This window comes from Aedes aegypti, chromosome 3, assembly GCF_002204515.2.
Source record: "Aedes aegypti strain LVP_AGWG chromosome 3, AaegL5.0 Primary Assembly, whole genome shotgun sequence".
Classification (NCBI taxonomy): domain Eukaryota; kingdom Metazoa; phylum Arthropoda; class Insecta; order Diptera; family Culicidae; genus Aedes; species Aedes aegypti.
Genome location: NC_035109.1, coordinates 68,773,885 through 68,796,166, shown reverse-complemented (window position 1 = coordinate 68,796,166; position 22,282 = coordinate 68,773,885). Strand labels below are relative to the sequence as shown.

Genomic DNA, 22,282 nt, shown 5'->3' with positions numbered 1-22,282 from the left:
AGAGCTAAAAGTGTTTAAATCGGTTGACAAACAGCTGAGATAATTGAGTGACATTTTTTGTAACACACACACACACATACACACACACATACACACACACGGACATGTGCTCAGTTCGTCGAGCTCTATCGATTGGTATATGAGACTTGGCCCTCCGGGCCTCGGATCAAAAGTCGGTTTTTCAAGCGATCTTTATACCCTTCTTATGGTTGTAAGAAGGGTAAAAAAGAGGAATTTTAGAGATTTTTTTGGATAAAATCGATTTTTATCTCTGTAACTTTACGTTCGATTGCAGCATGTTTATGAATGATGTCAAAGCTTTCAATCGATGGAAAAAGAGCTTAAATCGGATCAAAAATAGCTGAGAAATTGATCAAAATGTAAAAAATTGAATATTCTAAAATAAACTTATTTATTTCCAGTACTTTACAAAATTCTTCTATTGATATCTCTGTAACAAATAATCCGATTTCAATGAAAATTTGAAGGGTTATGAATGAATGTTAGAGCTTCCATAAGTCGATAAAAGAACTCGAATCGGTTCAAAAATGGCTGAGAAATTGATCAAAATGCAAACAGTTGAAAGTAATAAAATATGCTTTTTCTAGTACTTCACGATACTGTTTGAATTATAACTCTGTAACGAAATGTCCGATCGCAATGAAATTCAATAGCGTTCTATGGGAATGTTGTAGCTTTCATTTAGAGCTAAAAGTGTTTAAATCGGTTGACAAACAGCTGAGATAATTGAGTGACATTTTTTGTAACACACACATACACATACACACACATACACACACACGGACATGTGCTCAGTTCGTCGAGCTCTATCGATTGGTATATGAGACTTGGCCCTCCGGGCCTCGGATCAAAAGTCGGTTTTTCAAGCGATCTTTATACCCTTCTTATGGTTGTAAGAAGGGTAAAAAGAGGAATTTTAGAGATTTTTTTGGATAAAATCGATTTTTATCTCTGTAACTTTACGTTCGATTGCAGCATGTTTATGAATGATGTCAAAGCTTTCAATCGATGGAAAAAGAGCTCAAATCGGATCAAAAATAGCTGAGAAATTGATCAAAATGTAAAAAATTGAATATTCTAAAATAAACTTATTTATTTCCAGTACTTTACAAAATTCTTCTATTGATATCTCTGTAACAAATAATCCGATTTCAATGAAAATTTGAAGGGTTATGAATGAATGTTAGAGCTTCCATAAGTCGATAAAAGAACTCGAATCGGTTCAAAAATGGCTGAGAAATTGATCAAAATGCAAACAGTTGAAAGTAATAAAATATGCTTTTTCTAGTACTTCACGATACTGTTTGAATCATAACTCTGTAACGAAATGTCCGATCGCAATGAAATTCAATAGCGTTCTATGGGAATGTTGTAGCTTTCATTTAGAGCTAAAAGTGTTTAAATCGGTTGACAAACAGCTGAGATAATTGAGTGACATTTTTTGTAACACACACACACATACACACACACATACACACACACGGACATGTGCTCAGTTCGTCGAGCTCTATCGATTGGTATATGAGACTTGGCCCTCCGGGCCTCGGATCAAAAGTCGGTTTTTCAAGCGATCTTTATACCCTTCTTATGGTTGTAACAAAGACAAATTAAAGACCCCCATGTCCCTTGCAGTTGCCCAAAATTTTATGGCTCATAAGGTAATCTAGAATGCCGTGAAAAGTGTACTGCGGTCTGTCAAACTTGGGTACCTTTTGTACTACCGAGGGACGAAATGCAGTACTAGAAGTGGTACCCAATCTGAAGCCGAGTGGGACGGACCTGGTTGTAAGAAGGGTAAAAAAGAGGAATTTTAGAGATTTTTTTGGATAAAATCGATTTTTATCTCTGTAACTTTACGTTCGATTGCAGCATGTTTATGAATGATGTCAAAGCTTTCAATCGATGGAAAAAGAGCTCAAATCGGATCAAAAATAGCTGAGAAATTGATCAAAATGTAAAAAATTGAATATTCTAAAATAAACTTATTTATTTCCAGTACTTTACAAAATTCTTCTATTGATATCTCTGTAACAAATAATCCGATTTCAATGAAAATTTGAAGGGTTATGAATGAATGTTAGAGCTTCCATAAGTCGATAAAAGAACTCGAATCGGTTCAAAAATGGCTGAGAAATTGATCAAAATGCAAACAGTTGAAAGTAATAAAATATGCTTTTTCTAGTACTTCACGATACTGTTTGAATTATAACTCTGTAACGAAATGTCCGATCGCAATGAAATTCAATAGCGTTCTATGGGAATGTTGTAGCTTTCATTTAGAGCTAAAAGTGTTTAAATCGGTTGACAAACAGCTGAGATAATTGAGTGACATTTTTTGTAACACACACATACACATACACACACATACACACACACGGACATGTGCTCAGTTCGTCGAGCTCTATCGATTGGTATATGAGACTTCCCGGATAAAAAATACAATACAAAAACAATATAGCGTATTGCAACAGTACCATTCAATATATTGGAAATACAATACAGTATATTGTACAATGACAATACAATTACAGTACAATATATTGTTTTGAACAGTTCACTGTATTGTATATGAGATTTTGGCAATATAATGTATGGGTGGTTAAGTATCGTAACAATACATATATAGATATTTTCTCATACAAACATTTTGAAAATACAATACGATATATTGTTCATGTATTGTCTTGATTAGCAATTCGTGTATTGTTGTACAATACAAAAACAATTCAACGAACTGTATCATGATTGCATTCGTCGTTACAGCTAATGTCAAGTGACTTCTAAAAAACTACTTATTTTTACTTTTTGAATATTTTTCACCCAACATTTCTTGCTCTCTGAACTTGTTTTGTTTATTTTTTTCAGCAAAGCTACATAGAAAAAAGCAACAGTTGTTTTACTCGAAAATAGGAATTTGACCAAAATTGTAAGGTATAAAACCAATTAAAAACAATACAATGTTCTGTTACAATATATTATATTGTTTTTGAATTGTTTATCCAAACAAGAATAATATTGCTTCGACATTCAATTACAATACGCTGTATTGTATCCAATACGTTATATTGTACATTAATGGTTTATTCCATTCACTGAATGATACGTTTTTATCCGGGTTGGCCCTCCGGGCCTCGGATCAAAAGTCGGTTTTTCAAGCGATCTTTATACCCTTCTTATGGTTGTAAGAAGGGTAAAAAGAGGAATTTTAGAGATTTTTTTTGGATAAAATCGATTTTTATCTCTGTAACTTTACGTTCGATTGCAGCATGTTTATGAATGATGTCAAAGCTTTCAATCGATGGAAAAAGAGCTCAAATCGGATCAAAAATAGCTGAGAAATTGATCAAAATGTAAAAAATTGAATATTCTAAAATAAACTTATTTATTTCCAGTACTTTACAAAATTCTTCTATTGATATCTCTGTAACAAATAATCCGATTTCAATGAAAATTTGAAGGGTTATGAATGAATGTTAGAGCTTCCATAAGTCGATAAAAGAACTCGAATCGGTTCAAAAATGGCTGAGAAATTGATCAAAATGCAAACAGTTGAAAGTAATAAAATATGCTTTTTCTAGTACTTCACGATACTGTTTGAATCATAACTCTGTAACGAAATGTCCGATCGCAATGAAATTCAATAGCGTTCTATGGGAATGTTGTAGCTTTCATTTAGAGCTAAAAGTGTTTAAATCGGTTGACAAACAGCTGAGATAATTGAGTGACATTTTTTGTAACACACACACACACATACACACACACATACACACACACGGACATGTGCTCAGTTCGTCGAGCTCTATCGATTGGTATATGAGACTTGGCCCTCCGGGCCTCGGATCAAAAGTCGGTTTTTCAAGCGATCTTTATACCCTTCTTATGGTTGTAAGAAGGGTAAAAAAAGGTGTCTTGATTCTTACCGGATCCATAATATTAACACGTTAGTAAATACACGCTGTGAACTAGACTATCGAAATGCATACATTTTGCCTTATGAAAGGAAGAACGGTTATAGGCCTTTTCATGTGACAGGTCCGTCTATGCATTTGTTTACATCGGCGGAGGACCGGTGCATACACGAGGCTGTCATTTTCATAGAAGAATTGTCAAAGAGCTTCCCGATCAGCTGTTTTGGAACGTCATGTGAATAGGCCTATTGCAATACGAACGCTTTATGTATCGTTTTAGCAAAGACAAAGCATCAACTCGATAGGCGCGTGGTGTACGCACGGGCCTAACGATCGCAAGGTCCTTGGTTCGATTCCAGGTTGTCGCGAAAAAAATTTTTGGTTTTCAAAGTTAGGTTCCATAATTTCATGAATTTCAACCCGATTTATTGTGGCGAATTTTCATAAGTGGTTCCTATGTATTTCGATAGTTCATTTGCCTGAGTGTAGGAATAAAGAGGGAACTAAATGTTCAAGCTCAGCGACGTACCGGGGTGGGTGTACGGCTGTCAACTACAAACAAAGCTCGCCTAACAATCATCTCTCACGCGGGTTGGCCCAAACAGCATCATCTTTCAAGCGGGCCGACCCAAATAGCACAGGTCGAAAACGCGGGCCATGCCAGGCAGCAAATGCTGATGCTTTTCAACACTCAAACTGCGGGAAGTCTAGCAGCGTTGTGAGCCACACGAACACACCCACATAACATGAACGGTAGGCGCACCTCGTTGCGTATACACCCTCCCCACCACCCCCCCCCCCCTCGATATGAACCAACTATTTTAATTATTAAATGTTTAACTTTTGAAATTGTCGATTTTTTACTAAAAGTTAAACGAATCGGTGAAACCGTTTACAGCCTAAAAGATGTTAACAAAATCAGTTACGCCCTTTAAAAATGTTGGTGCCGAATTGAGTAAAAAACATTGAACCAAAGACAAATTAAAGACCCCCATGTCCCTTGCAGTTGCTCAAAATTTTATGGCTCATAAGGTAATCTAGAATGCCGTTCAAAGTGTACTGCGATCTGTCAAACTTAATTGGGTACCTTTTGCACTACCGAGGGACGAAATGCAGTACTAGAAGTGGTACCCAATGTGAGCCCGCGAGTGTGACGGACCTGATTGAACCGTCTCAGATCGAAACGATCGAAACCATCAAAACAAGTCATTATCTTGTAGGACCTTCGCGTATGTTACACTAGGATGCAAAATCAAAAAAATCACTTTGTTCTTTGTTGACATCCAGAAGCAAAAATTTTCAGTTTTTCGTTCAAACGAAGCAAATTGCAAAGATTGTTATTTTCGCAATAAAAAAATTAATTAGATTATCGCCTTGCTCGGTCCTTATGTGCTATCTAAATGTCTGTGCTGGTTTCTCTGTGCTTGCTGAAGATTGAGATTGTCGACGACGTAAACACCACCATGGACAGCGCCACGGAAGAAAATGGTATGTCGGATTGCAAAAATCACTTTGTGTCGTCACTGTTTGTCTATCGATTGCACCACTTGATCTCGAAATCAAAATCTCTCAAAAACAGCAGCTGCTGGTGGCGGCGGTGCCGCATCCGTTGACCATCCCACCAATCCTCGACTTCAGCGGGATATGCGCGGCCAGCGCAAGCCGAAGAAGATCTCCATCGAGAGTTACCGGAATCGGTTGGATTCGTCGTCGGAGCTGGCTGGGGATGAGTCCCGCCACGTCGGAGTTCTGCCGAAGAGCTCTCGCGAGCAAACGCCAATGGACGAGATTGCCCCGGTACCGGCCGTGCATCAGGAGTTCCCCGGGGAGATCAACTTTTTCTCCGGCAATCCGTTTGTGGAAGTCACCAAAGGAATCCTGCATCTCTTCAAGCGGAAGTAAGTACCTCTTTGATGATGTTTCGTTACGTTCGAGGGGGTTACATAAAAAGAAGATTTCGTTTTAAATATGTGACGCGGACATAAGGCGTTGTTTTGATTTTCATATGCTTGCCAGAAAACGCGGAATACTTCTTCGGTTAACGAGTATTACAGGACAGGTAGCAAGTCTATTTTTAGAGACTTGGTCACTATTCTAGTGCAAGTTTTCTAAGCAGAATGTGTTTTGCGGATTTATGTAGATACTGATACAGATTCTAGAAGAAGCCTTATTTGGATTACCAACTTGACAAGTCCATGTTTTATGATAAATTCCTTACGATATTGTGTACGCATTTCTGCAGATTTTCAGCGAATTCTCAGAGTATTTTTGTGAGACTCTTATGGTGGTAAGCTCCATCGAAGTTAATACACCAAACGCGTATTATCCTCGATTTTACTCGATTGGTGTATTAACTTCGATGGAGCTTACCACCATTGATGAAGTCATCGCTAGATCTTTGATGAATGAAAGAATGGCTATGTCGTTTAGGTATTCTTGGAATTTTCGCTTAGTTCTTGAAGATATTCTTTGCAAAATCTTTGATCGATTCGCTGGAAGATGCTTATCTGGATTTATGTCAATTTTTTTATGAAGCAAGCATTCACATATTTTTAGTGAGATATCAGTTCTATCATAAAGATCTATTCTTGGATCCAACAGAAGTTTTCTCCAGATTAAGAATTTATCTAGGAACCATCCATGGGCCATGTCTAACGCATAACTTTTAAGTTATTCTTTGAAGATAATGGGTTGGCTTTATTAAACTTTTTCGTTTTGTGACACTGTGGTATTAATAGTATAAATGTAGGCAGCCTAGTTTTATATCATTTCAAAATAGTTTGAAAAACATATTTTATATCAAAAATATCCGAAAAATAGGCCCTTCCCTTGGTTATGCAACCTTGCCGCGATGGGAGGGCATAATCCATTAGCCCATATGATGGAAACCAAAGGCGTAACCTGTAGTGGTGGTATCACATTTTGGCATTTTTGCTTAAAGCCGCGTCATAATTTATAAGGCATAGACGAACTAATATCTCGGATGTGATCCAACGGACATTCTGCGTCATTGATAGAATTGATGCGCATTTCAAATAATTAATCTATCCGAAGTGGACATTAATACTTTTTTTTTCTTTCTTTATTATTGAGACTTTCAGCCCTAGGCTGGTTCATCTCATATTGATAGAAAGAGTGGGGTTGTTTAGGAAAAGGGAAACCTGGTTAAAAACCAGGGGGGTGGGGAGCTAACAGTTTTTGAAAATACATAATTATTTTTCTCTTCTGGTTCTTCAATGTTTTCGGTATACCGATGTCCACCTCATACCCGGGTACTTGCGGGGTCTGTATCTGTTTGTCTCCGTGTAACACACATTAATACTATTGGTGACGTTCAGTTTGCCTTTTGCCAACCATCATGATCCGTAGCCACTCTTACTATTAGCTAGCTAAACACATCGTTATCATGTACGACGTAGGGAATATTACTCTGAGGAAAATGACTAGTAGATTCACTGAGTAGATATAAGTGGCGACAATCTTATTTTAATATGGTTTCTACCTTGCCATAAAAAGAAATACCTCTTTTGTAACAACGGTATAAATAATCTAATTCCAGCTTCATTTTCGCAAAATTTACAAGTAGAAAGTAGGCGTTGTGAAGCATTGCATTTGCCACCGAAAAGTGAATCTTGTAGGAGACTGTTTTAGAAGCCTAAGGTAACTTTACTCTTAAATATTCGCTATAAAAATGACTATGGAAAGCAAGACGCTGAGATCGATCATTAGGGTTCACTTGCTAGGTTCGAGAAATTGTTGAACAGATAATGAAAGTGACTTTTTTCTTTAAGGATATATAAACGTAAAGACCTGAAATTAACTAGAACTACGACTATACAGCCTAATTTTGTTAAGACTTGGCGACAATTGACATTTAAGACTTTAATCTTACGTAAAAGACAGGACTAATCAGAATAGCACTTAAATGGCAAATTATTCAAAACCATTTCGACTAATGACACTACCGTGTACGCACCAAACTTTGCGCAGTTAAGAAATTATCATCGTATTTTTGCTTCAAATAAGGCTAAAATATGTATCTTTTTATTCAAACTTTTGCCAACGATAGGCTTTTAACCCTTCAATAGAATGCGTGTTTTTAAAAAAATAAAAATGATTCACAAAAAATTGAAAAAAAGCAAAAGGTGATGCAATACCTTGTGCCTAACATTGCGCACACAATCTGAATTGTTTCTAACTTTGCGCATGATGTGCCTAACTTTGCGCATGCCTTAAATTGCTCGTTTACTCTAAATAATTTTACTTTTTACTGGTTTCGTATTAAATAAAAAGGTTACAACTAATATGAGTTTCATTAAGAATTTTTTCCGTGAATTTCAATCTAATTTATTCAATCACCTCAAACATAGAATACCCACGAATAGTGATTTACTCTGTTCTTATTTTTTATAATACATATATTTACAAGATTACAATATAGTTTACAGCCGCAGCTAATAGGCATGTTATACGTTGCTTTATATAACTTATTCTCTTGTTTTTTTTTTAATTCCTAAACTGAGTGATGTATCGTTGATCTCTCGCGATTAATTTTTTTTTTATCTATTTGCCGCCAGTGTGGATATTCCATAATTGAACGCTTTTTTTCAGACAACTGGAGCTTGAATTATTGTCCTTCGACTGGAAAGCCAACCTTTGCGCTATCAATTATCCAAGTTTACAGTTATAGTCTCCTGTGTTAATACAGTGGATTTTCCGAGATTTTTCAATGCACACCTTGCCTTCAGCTTCATACAAAAGGTACTTTCAAGAATATTACATGTAGCCGCTTTTTTATGGATTGAGTGACCATTCCTGGAAGATCGGCAGATTTTGTCATTTGCAAGGACGTACATGTATTTACGTGCCCTTCCGAATTGCTAGAAGTGCGCAAAAATTAAGACCCTTGTGTAAAAAATGGGTCCTAACATTGCGCATCGCTTTTTTTAAATCAAAATTCAACATATTATATGGAAAATAAATGGAATTACTAGAATATTACCTTCCTTGCAAATACACCGCAAATATACTTTTCACAACACAGTTTTGTTCATAAAAATGTTGATTTTTTGCAGAGCCACTCCTTAGCGCTTGTTCTAAGACGGTGTAAAAGTTGACGTTTATGCGTATGACGATAAGGTTTTTTGTTTATTTACTAACATTAACGAGGGTTTCTTAGTAAACAAATGTATGTCAAATACTTATTTTACATAAACAAACATGTTGCTGAAACTAAATTGTTAAAAAAATCAATGATTACCGTGTACGCACCTAACTTTGCGCAGCTCCAAACTTTGCGCATTTTTAAGAAGTACGAAAAAATGATAATTAATCATTGATTTTTTTAACAATTTAGTTTCAGCAACATGTTTGTTTATGTAAAATAAGTATTTGACATACATTTGTTTACTAAGAAACCCTCGTTAATGTTAGTAAATAAACAAAAAACCTTATCGTCATACGCATAAACGTCAACTTTTACACCGTCTTAGAACAAGCGCTAAGGAGTGGCTCTGCAAAAAATCAACATTTTTATGAACAAAACTGTGTTGTGAAAAGTATATTTGCGGTGTATTTGCAAGGAAGGTAATATTCTAGTAATTCCATTTATTTTCCATATAATATGTTGAATTTTGATTTAAAAAAAGCGATGCGCAATGTTAGGACCCATTTTTTACACAAGGGTCTTAATTTTTGCGCACTTCTAGCAATTCGGAAGGGCACGTAAATACATGTACGTCCTTGCAAATGACAAAATCTGCCGATCTTCCAGGAATGGTCACTCAATCCATAAAAAAGCGGCTACATGTAATATTCTTGAAAGTACCTTTTGTATGAAGCTGAAGGCAAGGTGTGCATTGAAAAATCTCGGAAAATCCACTGTATTAACACAGGAGACTATAACTGTAAACTTGGATAATTGATAGCGCAAAGGTTGGCTTTCCAGTCGAAGGACAATAATTCAAGCTCCAGTTGTCTGAAAAAAAGCGTTCAATTATGGAATATCCGCACTGGCGGCAAATAGATAAAAAAAAAATTAATCGCGAGAGATCAACGATACATCACTCAGTTTAGGAATTAAAAAAAAAAAAAAACAAGAGAATAAGTTATATAAAGCAACGTATAACATGCCTATTAGCTGCGGCTGTAAACTATATTGTAATCTTGTAAATATATGTATTATAAAAAATAAGAACAGAGTAAATCACTATTCGTGGGTATTCTATGTTTGAGGTGATTGAATAAATTAGATTGAAATTCACGGAAAAAATTCTTAATGAAACTCATATTAGTTGTAACCTTTTTATTTAATACGAAACCAGTAAAAAGTAAAATTATTTAGAGTAAACGAGCAATTTAAGGCATGCGCAAAGTTAGGCACATCATGCGCAAAGTTAGAAACAATTCAGATTGTGTGCGCAATGTTAGGCACAAGGTATTGCATCACCTTTTGCTTTTTTTCAATTTTTTGTGAATCATTTTTATTTTTTTAAAAACACGCATTCTATTGAAGGGTTAAAAGCCTATCGTTGGCAAAAGTTTGAATAAAAAGATACATATTTTAGCCTTATTTGAAGCAAAAATACGATGATAATTTCTTAACTGCGCAAAGTTTGGTGCGTACACGGTATATCAGTGGGTGATTTTCACTCAATGTTACATTGAGTAAAAAAACTCAAAAATGGGTAGTTTCTCATTCGAATCGAAATGCAAATGGAGAATTCAAAATGGTCATGGTTTTAAATAATGAGAGGAAACAGAATTCAATCCTATATTTTATTTTACGTTAACATCATAATCACATTTTTCTTTTAATTTATGTCATCATATATAAATCACATTCACTGTAATCCGCTTGTCCATTCCGGAAATCGTTTACCGGGAATGCCTATGAACATCAGACCTTTATCCGGAAACATTTGCTAGGTGATGATGGTGGATGGGTGGCTGGAACGGCAACAACCAATGGAACGGTTTTCCCTTTTTTTCATTGTGTATGGCGACACTCACTATTTAGAACGGGAGGTAACAGCGCAATAGCTTTTTAGTCGCGAACAGGCACTTCTTAATTCCGATAATCCGGCACCAAAAACAATCGTAGGCCCAAGTCTATTAAACTCCTGAAAAATGAAGGAATCATTGAACATTATTTTTTCGACACATTAAACTCTCCAGTATACTTTACCTTTGATAAATTCAGAACATTTTCTAGCTAGCTATCGGAGCTTTGTATATAACGACGTCAGAAACAGTTTTTTTTACCAGATTTGGGAATAAAAAGAAATAAAATTGTAATTTTCCTCCCATTCCGTCTAACACCGACGAAAACAGACTACGAATGACTAGCGCTGAGATTTCAAAATGGATGGCACATTTTTTCATCCAAAATTGAGTTTAAACTACTCAACGGCAAGAACGCTGCCTAACTGCCAAACGTTGAGTTACTTCTACTCAACTTCGTGTTTTTAAAGTGTTTGGCAAATTGATGGTCGATTTACATACTTTATCAAATTTATCGGTTAGATTGCAATATTAGAAACATTTTAAAAACGCTCAATACTTCAGTAATATTCATAAAGGAAACAATGTGAGATTTTTTGTTGTTTTTAGTAACTCGTATAATACACAAGTACAAAATAATAAAATTTTGTGATTAAGAGCGCAATAAACAAAACAAGTATATTTTTACTCAAATTTGAGTTTTCATTAGACAACTCAAAAGTTGAGTTAAATGTACGTATTTGTCAAAACGAAAATCTCCCACCTATTCAGTTCGACCGTCTTCACTTAATTTTGAGTATAAAAAACTTATTTTTGAGTACTTCGTTTTCTCCGTGAGGGTTCAGCCTTGACAAGTTAAGCTGTCAGGGGCAGCTCCAACTGAATACCATACAAAAAAAAATATCCGGAAAATAGGAAATCGCCAAATTATGATGTCTCACTGTTCCAACTTTTAAAGCACCCGGGAAAATACGGAAATTGAAAAAAATGATTTTGAATGGACACCCTGTTCTGATGATTTTTTTCCAGATGTTCCTACCTCTAGTAGTGTCCCCAGGGTGTCGACTACCTGGAAAAACCTGGAAAGTCAGGGAATGTCAGGGAATTCGATTCTTGACCTGGAAAGTCAGGGAATTTCACTAGAGGTCAGGGAAAAATATTCAATACTATAACATCAAACAAGTTGATTAAGAAACTGCAAGACAGGATATTTCCAGAAATTTTTATCATGTCGTTTCTGGAAACAATAAGGATAATATCACAATATTGATATTTGTCCATTTTGTCATCTATTTCTGTTGTCACACGTACGGATATCTTCGGACCTCTGATAAGCAAACTCGTTATTTGGCTGGGAGTTAGCTATAAGCTGTAATTTAATGTTTTAATTTGTTATTTTAGGTTAATTTAGACAAATGATTTTACCTACATTTACTAGTCCTTTGCTGTAACTGATCCGTCTTGTCGTAACAACTTCAATCGTGTGTTCCAAAGCTGTGTAATTGTTGAGTTTCAATGTTTAGGTTTAATTTTAGTGTAATTCATTTGTGTACTTACAATTTACCAGTATTTAAATAGGCTTATTAATAAAATTCAATTTGCTAACAAGTAAATTCAACCGAAATAAAAATCCACTCAATTACGATGACTACACAATTCTGTTTTGTTTTGCTCTTTTCCTTTCATTGCCCTATCAGCAGCTATACCCATGTGCCCTATCGGCAGTCAAGCAGCAACTGTGCTGCCAGATTTTCATTCTACCTCGCGCGAATGGGTTTGGTACATTACACCGCAACACTTCCCCGACCCGTAAGGCTGGTTGAACATCTAATCAGCTTTACTGCCTACTATATCCAGTCGCGCTATCTTAGCTACCGGCCTCTCCATCAACCCGCCTGCTGTCTGCACGACGGCTGCTCGTACTCTGCCATCACTTCCTTCTTTCACCTTCACTACTCTTCCACGTAGCCAATTGTTTCTGACCTTCTCTTCCACCACGATGACCAAATCGCCAACTTCAATCGGCTTCACTTCTTCAAACCACTTGGTTCGGCGAGCGATGACCGGCAGATACTCTGTCACCCATCTTCTCCAAAATTGGTCCACCATAGAGCGGCAGAGCTCCCAACTTCCGCGGCACACCATCTTCGGCTCCGTTAACGTCTTCGGAGATTGCACCACTCCCGTTGAATTCAGCAAAAGAAAATGGTTCGGCGTAAGGGCCTCTTGCTGCTCCGTCTCCAATGGAATGAACGTTAGAGGTCTCGAGTTAACTACGCTCTCTGCTTCTACCACAAATGTCGCCAAAGCTTCTTCCTTCGGAATCTCGGTCGTTTGTATCGCCGCTATCGCTGTCTTGACCGAACGCACCAAACGCTCCCAAGCGCCACCCATATGCGGCGCAGCTGGCGGGTTGAACACCCATCGGGTATTAGTGTTGGTGAATGTCTCTGCGAGTTGTTGATCCATTTCCATCATCTCCTTGCGCAAGTCGTTGTTCGCCCCTACGAAATTCGTACCCCTGTCACTGCGTATCTCCACTGGAGCGCCTCTGCGTCCAATAAACCGTCGTATCGCTTGCTTGCACGATTCAGTCGAAAGCGAGTGTGCGACCTCCAGGTGTACGGCACGAGTTGTGAGGCACGTGAATAGTGCAATCCACCTCTTGACAGTGCTGCGATTAACCCGAACTAAGATCGGCCCGAAATAATCGAGTCCCACGTACGAAAACGGTCGTTCGTAGGGTTTCAATCTCGCAGCTGGGAGAGGCGCCATTCGAGGAACTGCTGGAACTGCCTTCTTCACTTTGCATAACGTACACATCTTCGTTACCTCTCGTACTGCGACGCGCAGAGCTGATATATGGAACCGCTGTCTAACTTCGTTAACTACCGTTTCATTATTAGCATGCAGGAATCTCCGATGATACCATTCCAGCAGCAATCGGGTGACTACATGAGCCTTCGGAAGAATAATCGGGAATCTCGTATCGTATGACACAAAGGTAGCAGCGGAAATCCTGGACTCCGCACGAATTACTCCGCTATCGTCCATGTACGGCGACAACGTTCGGATTTTGCTCGTCCGCTCCAATTTGCCGCACTTTGTGCCCTTCTCGTTCAACGCATCGGAAAGGATTGCCATCTCGTCGGGATACTGCTCGCTTTGCACCAGCCGAAATGTGGTCATCTCTGCTTGTGCAATTTCGTGCTGCCTCAACGCTCCGGTCACTTGTGGCTCCTTCTTCACTTTCCGCTGCAGATTCACACAAAATCGATGGACATAGGCTACCGAACGCAATAGGCGGTTCCAGTTTGAAAATCGCTGCCAATCCACCACCCACATCCCAGTCGCTTCCGTGTGCACTAGACATTCTCGGAGCTCTTCAACCGTTGTTTCCTCCATCGGTTTCACACCGGTGGGCCACTCCGTTTCCGGCAAACGCAGAAAGCTCGGTCCGCTGAACCAACGACTATTGGGAGATAGGCAAGGTCCTTTTCCCCACTTCGTCGCCAGATCTGCTGGATTTTCCTTAGTAGGTACCCAACGCCATTGTGCTACGTCCGACTTAGAAAGGATTTCCCCTACACGGCATGCAACGAATTGTCGGTAACTACGATGGTCCGAGTTGATCCATGCCAATACCGTCTTCGAATCACTCCACATGGTCGTTCTTCCTATCTTCATCGAATGTCCGTTACGTATGGTTTTCAGTAGGCGAACCCCGATCACCGCCGCCATCAGCGGAGCTACCTTCGCTTTTCCTCCGATCAATGCCATCTCTATACCGTCTACGAACTCCGCTCGAAAATACGCCACACAAGCGTACGCTTCTTCGCTGGCATCAACAAAGATGTGCAACTGCAGATCCACGATTTCATTCTGCCCGTGCTGAGGAAAGTAACACCGAGGAACGCGAACTTCATCTAACCGCTCAAACATATTCGTCCAGCGCGTCCACATTTCCTTCAGCTGCATCGGTATCCGCTGGTCCCAATCAGTTTTTGATCTCCATAGCTCCTGGATCAACATCTTTCCATGGATTAGGAAAAAACATAGCAACCCAGCAGGATCGAACGGACTCATCACGACTCGTAACGCTTCTCGTTTTGTGGGATGATCCCTATCGATTGGCAAAGTAGTTGAAAAGGTGAAAACGTCTTCTTCCGGCTTCCAGAACATCCCGAGCACTCTTTCTGTCGAGCTGTTCTTGTCTAACTGTAGACTCTTCTCAGCAATCGCATTACTCTCCCCGACCCGTGCGAGCACCTCTTTCGAGTTTGATAGCCAATTGCGCAAGTGGAATCCTCCGAGAGAGTGGACATGTCGGACATCAGACGCTATCTTCACCGCTTCGTCGACACTGTCCGCGCTGTCGAGGTAATCGTCCACATAGTGTTTCCGAATGATTGCATCCGCTGCTTCCGGATACTCAGGTGCATGCTCTTCGGCGTTTTTGTTCTTAACGAACTGCGCCGAACACGGAGAACAGGTGGCTCCGAACGTGGCGACGTCCATCAGGTACACGTCCGGGGTTTGCGATGGGTCATCACGCCATAACAATCGTTAGGCATGCCGGTCCTCCGGCCGAATCTGAATCTGATGGAACATCTCCTTCAGATCTGCGCATAGTGCGATACGCTTCTCCCGAAATCCGAACAAGACGTCAAGCAATGTATTCAGGAGATCCGGACCCTTCAACAGCATTGTGTTCATGGAGATGCCGTCTACTTTAGCCGCCGCGTCGCAAAAGATTCGTATTTTCGACGGCTTTTTGGGATTGATGGCAACTCCTAATGGAAGATACCACGTCCGCATAGGATCTGCTTCAGTGAGCTCCTCCTGCGTCGCTTTGTGGATGTAGCCTTTTGCTTGGTATTCGGACCATTGCCTGACAACACTTTCACCAATCACCGGATCCTTCCGGATGCGCCGCTCCAAGCATTGCAAACGTCGAACCGCCATCGGGTAACTGTCCGGGAACTCAAAACGATCGTATCGCCAAAGAAGTCCGGTCTCGAACCGCTGGCCGATGCGCTTGGTAGTGCTCTGCAGAATATGTTTCGCTCGCTGCTCTTCAGCTGACTCCGGACATGCTACAGCATCGATTCCCAAGCTCTCCACAGAGAAGAACTCCTTCACGAGATCGTGCAATGTCTGATCGTTCTGACATTCACAGATATGGAAACTCTGCACACGGTCGCAGTTTGAGCTTTGCAGTCCGTACACCGTCCATCCGAGCCGTGATTTAGCCGCAATAGGTTCTCCGGGCAGTCCTTCTCGAATCTTCAACATCGCGGTCACGTGCGCGTTATCACTGCCGATAAGAATTCGTGGAAGAGCATCTTCATAACCCGTAATCGGAAGTCCCTTCAAGTGCAGGAACTCCTGTGCCAGCGTGGCGTATCGCAGCGATTGCCGCGGTAGATCCAGTTTGCGCACTGTACGCACATCCTTCAATGCAAATCTTGAAGTTCCACTCTCTCCCGATATGTCCAACGCTACCATCTGCGAATCTGCTTCCACTCGCTTCACGTTCGCCGTCCACTGTAAGCAAAGTGGTAGAGTTTCGCCTGTGACTCCCAACTGCTTCACGATCTCTTCATCAACTAAAGTTTTCGCCGATCCATCGTCCAGAAACGCGTAGGTTGCCACAGTTCCATTGTTGCCGTGCAGCTTCACAGGAATTATGCGGAACAGCACCGCCCTACCGGCGGAATGGTGGTTGGTGATCACATTGGATCCAGTGGGTTTTGGATCAGTCTTCTCCTTGGTATCGCTTGGCCTCTGTTTGAAATGCAGCAGAGCATGGTGTCGAAGCTGGCACCCGTCAATCTCGCACTTCAGCCGAATTCTGCACGGACGCTTGCCGTGTAGACCCAGGCAAATCCGGCACAATCCTAACAGTCCCGTTAATTTCCATCGCTCGTCTAGAGTCTTCTTAGCGAACACGGAACAATTCTTCACCCGATGAGCAGGGTCTTTGCAGACGAGACACGCTGGATCCGATGGTTCGACTTTTCCGCCAGCCATTTGCTCCTCCCTTACTGGTGTCTTCAGCGCCTCCTCCGAAGAGTGCGCTCCACAAAAATCTTTATCCTTACCAGATTTTCCACCTCGCTGTGGCGGGGGCTGTTGTGATTGATGCTTCGGGTCGTAGTGTAGCGTTACATCCGTTGCCGCTCGGACCAAGGTCGTCATATACTGCGAAAATGCGCGAATGTTCGCCTCCACACATCGTTGTTTATACAGCGACCAGTCTAGCTTCATGTTTGCCGGCAGCTTGTCCACCAACTCGAAAAGAAGCATCGGATTGTTTAGATGCGCATGATGTCCCCCAGCTTCGGGGTGATCGCAGAGATTCTGCACTGCCATGCCATACCCTATTAACGTGTCGAGCCGGTCTTGCTTCGGCGCTGGAGCTCCACGGACCTTCTGCAGCAACGTGTGTATTAGCAGCTCCGGTCTCCCGTACAACGTCTCGAGTGTGGCTATGACATGTGGAACCGCTTCCGGAAGGAGTAGTCGACTTCGCACTGCCTCAAGTGCGTTTCCTTTCAAGCACCGCTGTAGCCTAGCTAAATTCTCTGCTTCTGAATACCCACACGCTTGAGTTGTGTTGGTAAACGAGCTGATGAACAGCGGCCAGTCTTCTGGGTGTCCCGTAAACGTCGGTAACTCCTTCGCTATAACTTGTCGCGCTGCGATCTGCTGCGGACTCGGTCCCCAAGAAGGCATGATAGTACCACGAGTGAAATCACCAGATTGCTCATCTGGATTCGCCATAAACCGAACTCCTGGATCCTCTGCGGGCTGGCCTCCTCGTCCAGGGATTTGCCTCAACAGTTCACTTGCTTCACGTGGATCTGGATCTACATTTCGAACACTATCGAAATCACCGAATCTTCGATCACTTCGCGGGAGCAATTCTACACGGCCGGTTCGCGTATTGTTCGAATATGGACGAACGGATTCGTTTTGGGGGCGGTCGTGAGTAGGAAGCGGATATGACAAACCGAGTGAACGTTTGTTGCTTTCGCACACGCTGGGTGTATCAAAGACAGGGGGTACCGAAGACAGACCTAACTTGCTACTGGTACCTATCTGCGGAATCGTCTCTGACGTCCGACCAATCATGCCTCCTAACGTTACCTCACTAGCTGTATCTTTGAGGGAAATACCTGCCAACGCTCCACTTAGAATGTTTCCAGCCGGCTGCGCTCTGCTGCCCTGCCTTCCTCCTATAGCGGTTGTCGTCGCGATTCTCTGCTGCAGATTTGCTTCCGTGCCGGTCGCTGTTGTCGTCACAATCGTCGAACTCAAGATTTCATCCTGCTTCTTCTGCCATTCCTCCACCTTGCTGCGTGAGCTTTGCTGTGAAGTTACACTGCTTGTGTCGCTCCGCTCTTCTCGCTCGATCTCTTCCCGCAGCCGGAAAGACTCTTCTAACACCTCCGCCTCCAGTTCCAACTTCTTACTCTCCAACTCAAGGCGTTTCAAAGCGAGAGCCTTCTGCGCTTCAAGTTTCTCCAGCTGCAACTGCGCTCGTCTTGCTCGAACGCTGGAGCTAGTTCTTCCCGACGCTTCGCTGCTCGGCTTACTAGCTGACTTACCCGCATTCGTCGTTTCGTTGGTCGCTGGGTTGACTAAGGGGGGCTGCTGGCACTTTGGGCAGGTGAACGTCCGATCCGTCTCCGCGATACTGTCATTCACGCCCACGCATTCGAAGTGCCACCATGACTTGCAGTGGCAGCAGCTCACCATCCTGTCCGTGTCCGGTTTTCCGCATGCCTGGCAGTGGGACGTTCCTCTAGCGGCACTTTTCGCGCTCCGGGTGCTCATTGGCATCTTAATCAATGACCTACTAACCTTAGTAAATCTTATAGATTGTTGTCACACGTACGGATATCTTCGGACCTCTGATAAGCAAACTCGTTATTTGGCTGGGAGTTAGCTATAAGCTGTAATTTAATGTTTTAATTTGTTATTTTAGGTTAATTTAGACAAATGATTTTACCTACATTTACTAGTCCTTTGCTGTAACTGATCCGTCTTGTCGTAACAACTTCAATCGTGTGTTCCAAAGCTGTGTAATTGTTGAGTTTCAATGTTTAGGTTTAATTTTAGTGTAATTCATTTGTGTACTTACAATTTACCAGTATTTAAATAGGCTTATTAATAAAATTCAATTTGCTAACAAGTAAATTCAACCGAAATAAAAATCCACTCAATTACGATGACTACACAATTCTGTTTTGTTTTGCTCTTTTCCTTTCATTGCCCTATCAGCAGCTATACCCATGTGCCCTATCGGCAGTCAAGCAGCAACTGTGCTGCCAGATTTTCATTCTACCTCGCGCGAATGGGTTTGGTACATTACACCGCAACAATTTCAATTTTGATTTTTCAATTTCAATTTTCCAGGATTTTATGAAAATATATTGTATTCCTAGCGTTACTTCAGGAGCTTACTAACAGATATGTTCAATTTATTTTTTGTTATAAGAATATACAGGAAATTCTTCAAAAAATATGAAGATCATTATCTAAGATATCTTTGTGAATCCATAAAATCTATAGAAGCAGAAATTTCAGGAATTTAATTTGAAGAAATCTGCTCGATAATCCTTTGATAGTTTGTGAGATTACTTGGAAGGTTAGTCAGACATCGTCCCGTAGATGGGCTCGAAACCAGTCTACTAAAAAAGTAAATTTGAATCCTTTTTTAATTGTTTGTGAGAACAATATGTGTTATGTCCGTTCTCGTATCGCGTTCTATGAGTGTACATGAAGTTCTTACGTTAGCTCAAATCCCCGAAAAAAGTACTTGGAAGATACTCATTGAATACTCATTCTTAGTGGAGTTAAATCGAGGATTGTTGGGGGCACGACACATTCAATTCCAGATTTCATTCCGTTAAAAATATTTAGATAAATTTCTCGGGGAGAACGGTTGCTTAAATAAAAAAAAATCACATCGGGACTCTTAAAATTAACTGAAATTACCTGTTGAGTACACCCTAATGTACATGCGCGCCTCTCTATCCAATCCGGTATCTTTAGGTCGTACATACACCATTGTACGCTGGTAGCGTATGATACCTTCTTCCATGAAGGCGTTTATAGAAGGTGACGAATGGACAGTATTGTGCAATAGAAAGTGTTGAAATCACGTGCTGAATTACAATTCCTAATTTACTACTCTATTTGCAAGTATTTAAACCTAAACTACTATGAAATTTTGCTACTTATCTAAATTCGCTTAAGGTAATAGTTCTTATATATGAATTAATGTGAAGTTATACTAAATTATTGAAATGCTATATACAGTGTCGCCTTAAACCTACATAGTGCATTACCATAACCCTACATCTATTCGGATTAAAAGCCTACATGCAAAGGTAAATGTTACTACTTAAAATACTATTGAAACACTTAAAACTAGGTTGTTTAGTACGGCTGTGAGAATTCAATACGAATAATCTTTGATTGATAGGCTGATCGAAAAATAAGAACTCGCATAATCAGGAACATTGATCGCCGGCAGGTATCGCACAACGGGACTAAACGTAAGTCAAAACGGACAAACATATATTTCTCAAAGCACTAAATGAACATTAAATAATTAGAATTGCAACATGTAAACTAACACAAACATGTATAAAATCCATTACAGGAATATAATAATATCCATTTGCAAACGTAAATCCTACGTCTCTGGTCGTTTTGTGGTATTATAAATTCGGAAACCAACCCTGTGCATTTATACGTTGGGCAAATTCCCAACATCTTATTATATTCGTTTATATTAACGAATCGGTCAATTCAGTCATGTCGAGCCGCGGTCGGTCAAATAAAGGCAGTAATGCTGGTGGGGGTGATAGTGATGCGAATGGTGGTGCAACTAATGGTGCGATTGGTGGCATAACTGAAGGTGGTGCAACTGGTGGTTTAAGGGTGGTGGTCACCGACGAAACCGTGGAACCGGAAGCATCATTTCCCGGTCAATCGTGTAGAGTTTGCCGTCGAGAGGACAACGAACAAATGGTGAGGTGTGATAAGTGTCTCAAGTGGTTTCACTTTATCTGCGTGGGAGTCACCCAAGCCATCGAAGACGTTCCGTGGAGCTGTGCTGGCTGCGAGAGCTCGACACAAAATGCCAATTTGCAGTTGAATCCAGCTGGCGTTGCTGCTTCTCACGGAGGTACCAAGAAGAAATCAATCGTTGCAGAGGACAATAACGCTTCAACGCATCTTCAGCCAAGCGTCCAGGTAACTCCAAAAACCTCAAACACGATCAAACCAAGCCAAACGAAGCCGAAGAAGACCACCAAGAAGCTCCCTAAGGATAAGTCTCCGATGTTGGAGTCGGTACCTCCGAAGGACGGGCATTCCCAGATGGACAGCTACAAGTTTCCGTCAAAGAAGATTGAACCAGCGCTGGAAGTCGGTGAGCAACAGTATTATAGCAGCAAGTATCCGTCGAAGATCGTTGAGCCACCGGTTCGAAAGGCTAATTCTGTGTCATCTCATACGTCAAGTCATGCGTCCATTAGATCTTCGCAATCTATCGCCAAGCTGAAGCTGCAGAAGTTGGAGGAAGAACGAATTCTTAATTCGAAGAAGTTGGAGCAAGAACGCCTCTACTTGGAGGAGAAATATAGACTTCTGGAACAGATGGCTAGTGATAGCGGATCAGATGTGCACAGCCAGTTAGACGTCGTAAGCAGATGGCTCCCTAGAGCAGAATCGAGTCAGCGGTCGTTTGTTCCTGAACCCGTCCACCTCGCTGCCAATTCCGTCGTCAACCTTCGACCCAGAGCAGGCGAAGAAGCGCTTCGTAGCGCGCAGCGTGAATTACCGCAGTATCAGCCTGCTGCCAATCAAGCCTTCGAAGACGAACACCGTAGTGGCGTCCGAGAAGTTCCGCAGCATGCTAGTCGCCTGCCGGAGTATGATGAAGATCGCTGTCAGTTAACCAAGAAGCAGCTAGCGGCGCGACAGGCCGTTTCCAAGGATCTGCCCCCGTTTTCCGGCAACCCCGAGGATTGGCCTCTATTCATAGCGACATTCAACAACACGACGGCCATGTGCGGCTTCACAAACGACGAGAACATCTTCCGATTGCAGAAAAGTCTGAAAGGACGTGCCTTCGAAGCAGTGAAGAGCCGATTAGTTCATCCTGCCAACGTTCCCGGCGTGTTGAAGACTTTGAAGATGATGTTCGGGCAGCCAGAAGCCATTGTTCATACGCTGATCGAAAAAATCCAAGCTTTGCCGGCCATTAGAGAAGACAGACTGGAAACTCTGGTGGATTTCGCCGTCAGTATCGAGAACTTCTGCGCGACTGT

General features: G+C 41.1%; 1 protein-coding gene and 2 long non-coding RNA genes across 5 annotated transcripts in view; 2 read left to right on the top strand and 1 right to left on the bottom strand.

Annotated features, from left to right (window-relative positions):
* Positions 1-5,130: 5,130 nt before the first annotated feature.
* LOC5567529 (BRCA1-associated protein) overlaps positions 5,131-22,282 on the top strand; it is a 30,593-nt gene continuing 13,441 nt past the window's right edge. The window contains exons 1-2 of one of the 2 annotated variants that reach the window (XM_021853222.1): positions 5,131-5,417; positions 5,512-5,827. In XM_021853222.1, coding sequence (XP_021708914.1) covers positions 5,330-5,417; positions 5,512-5,827 — 404 coding nt within the window. In that variant the 5' untranslated portion in view covers positions 5,131-5,329. Of the gene's footprint in view, positions 5,418-5,508; positions 5,828-22,282 lie in introns of both variants that reach the window. The other variant, XM_001657474.2, reaches the window with a different exon arrangement.
* LOC110679155 lies at positions 9,560-12,324 on the bottom strand. The gene is made up of 2 exons (XR_002502264.1): positions 11,116-12,324; positions 9,560-11,050 (listed from the first exon to the last, which is right to left on the bottom strand). It is a non-coding gene; the product is annotated as an uncharacterized LOC110679155 (long non-coding RNA).
* Positions 19,731-20,571, top strand: LOC110679153. Of its 2 annotated transcripts, XR_002502261.1 has the most exons (3): positions 19,734-20,198; positions 20,262-20,332; positions 20,428-20,571. It is a non-coding gene; the product is annotated as an uncharacterized LOC110679153 (long non-coding RNA). The 2 variants fall into 2 exon arrangements; XR_002502260.1 differs by having other exon boundaries at positions 19,731-20,332.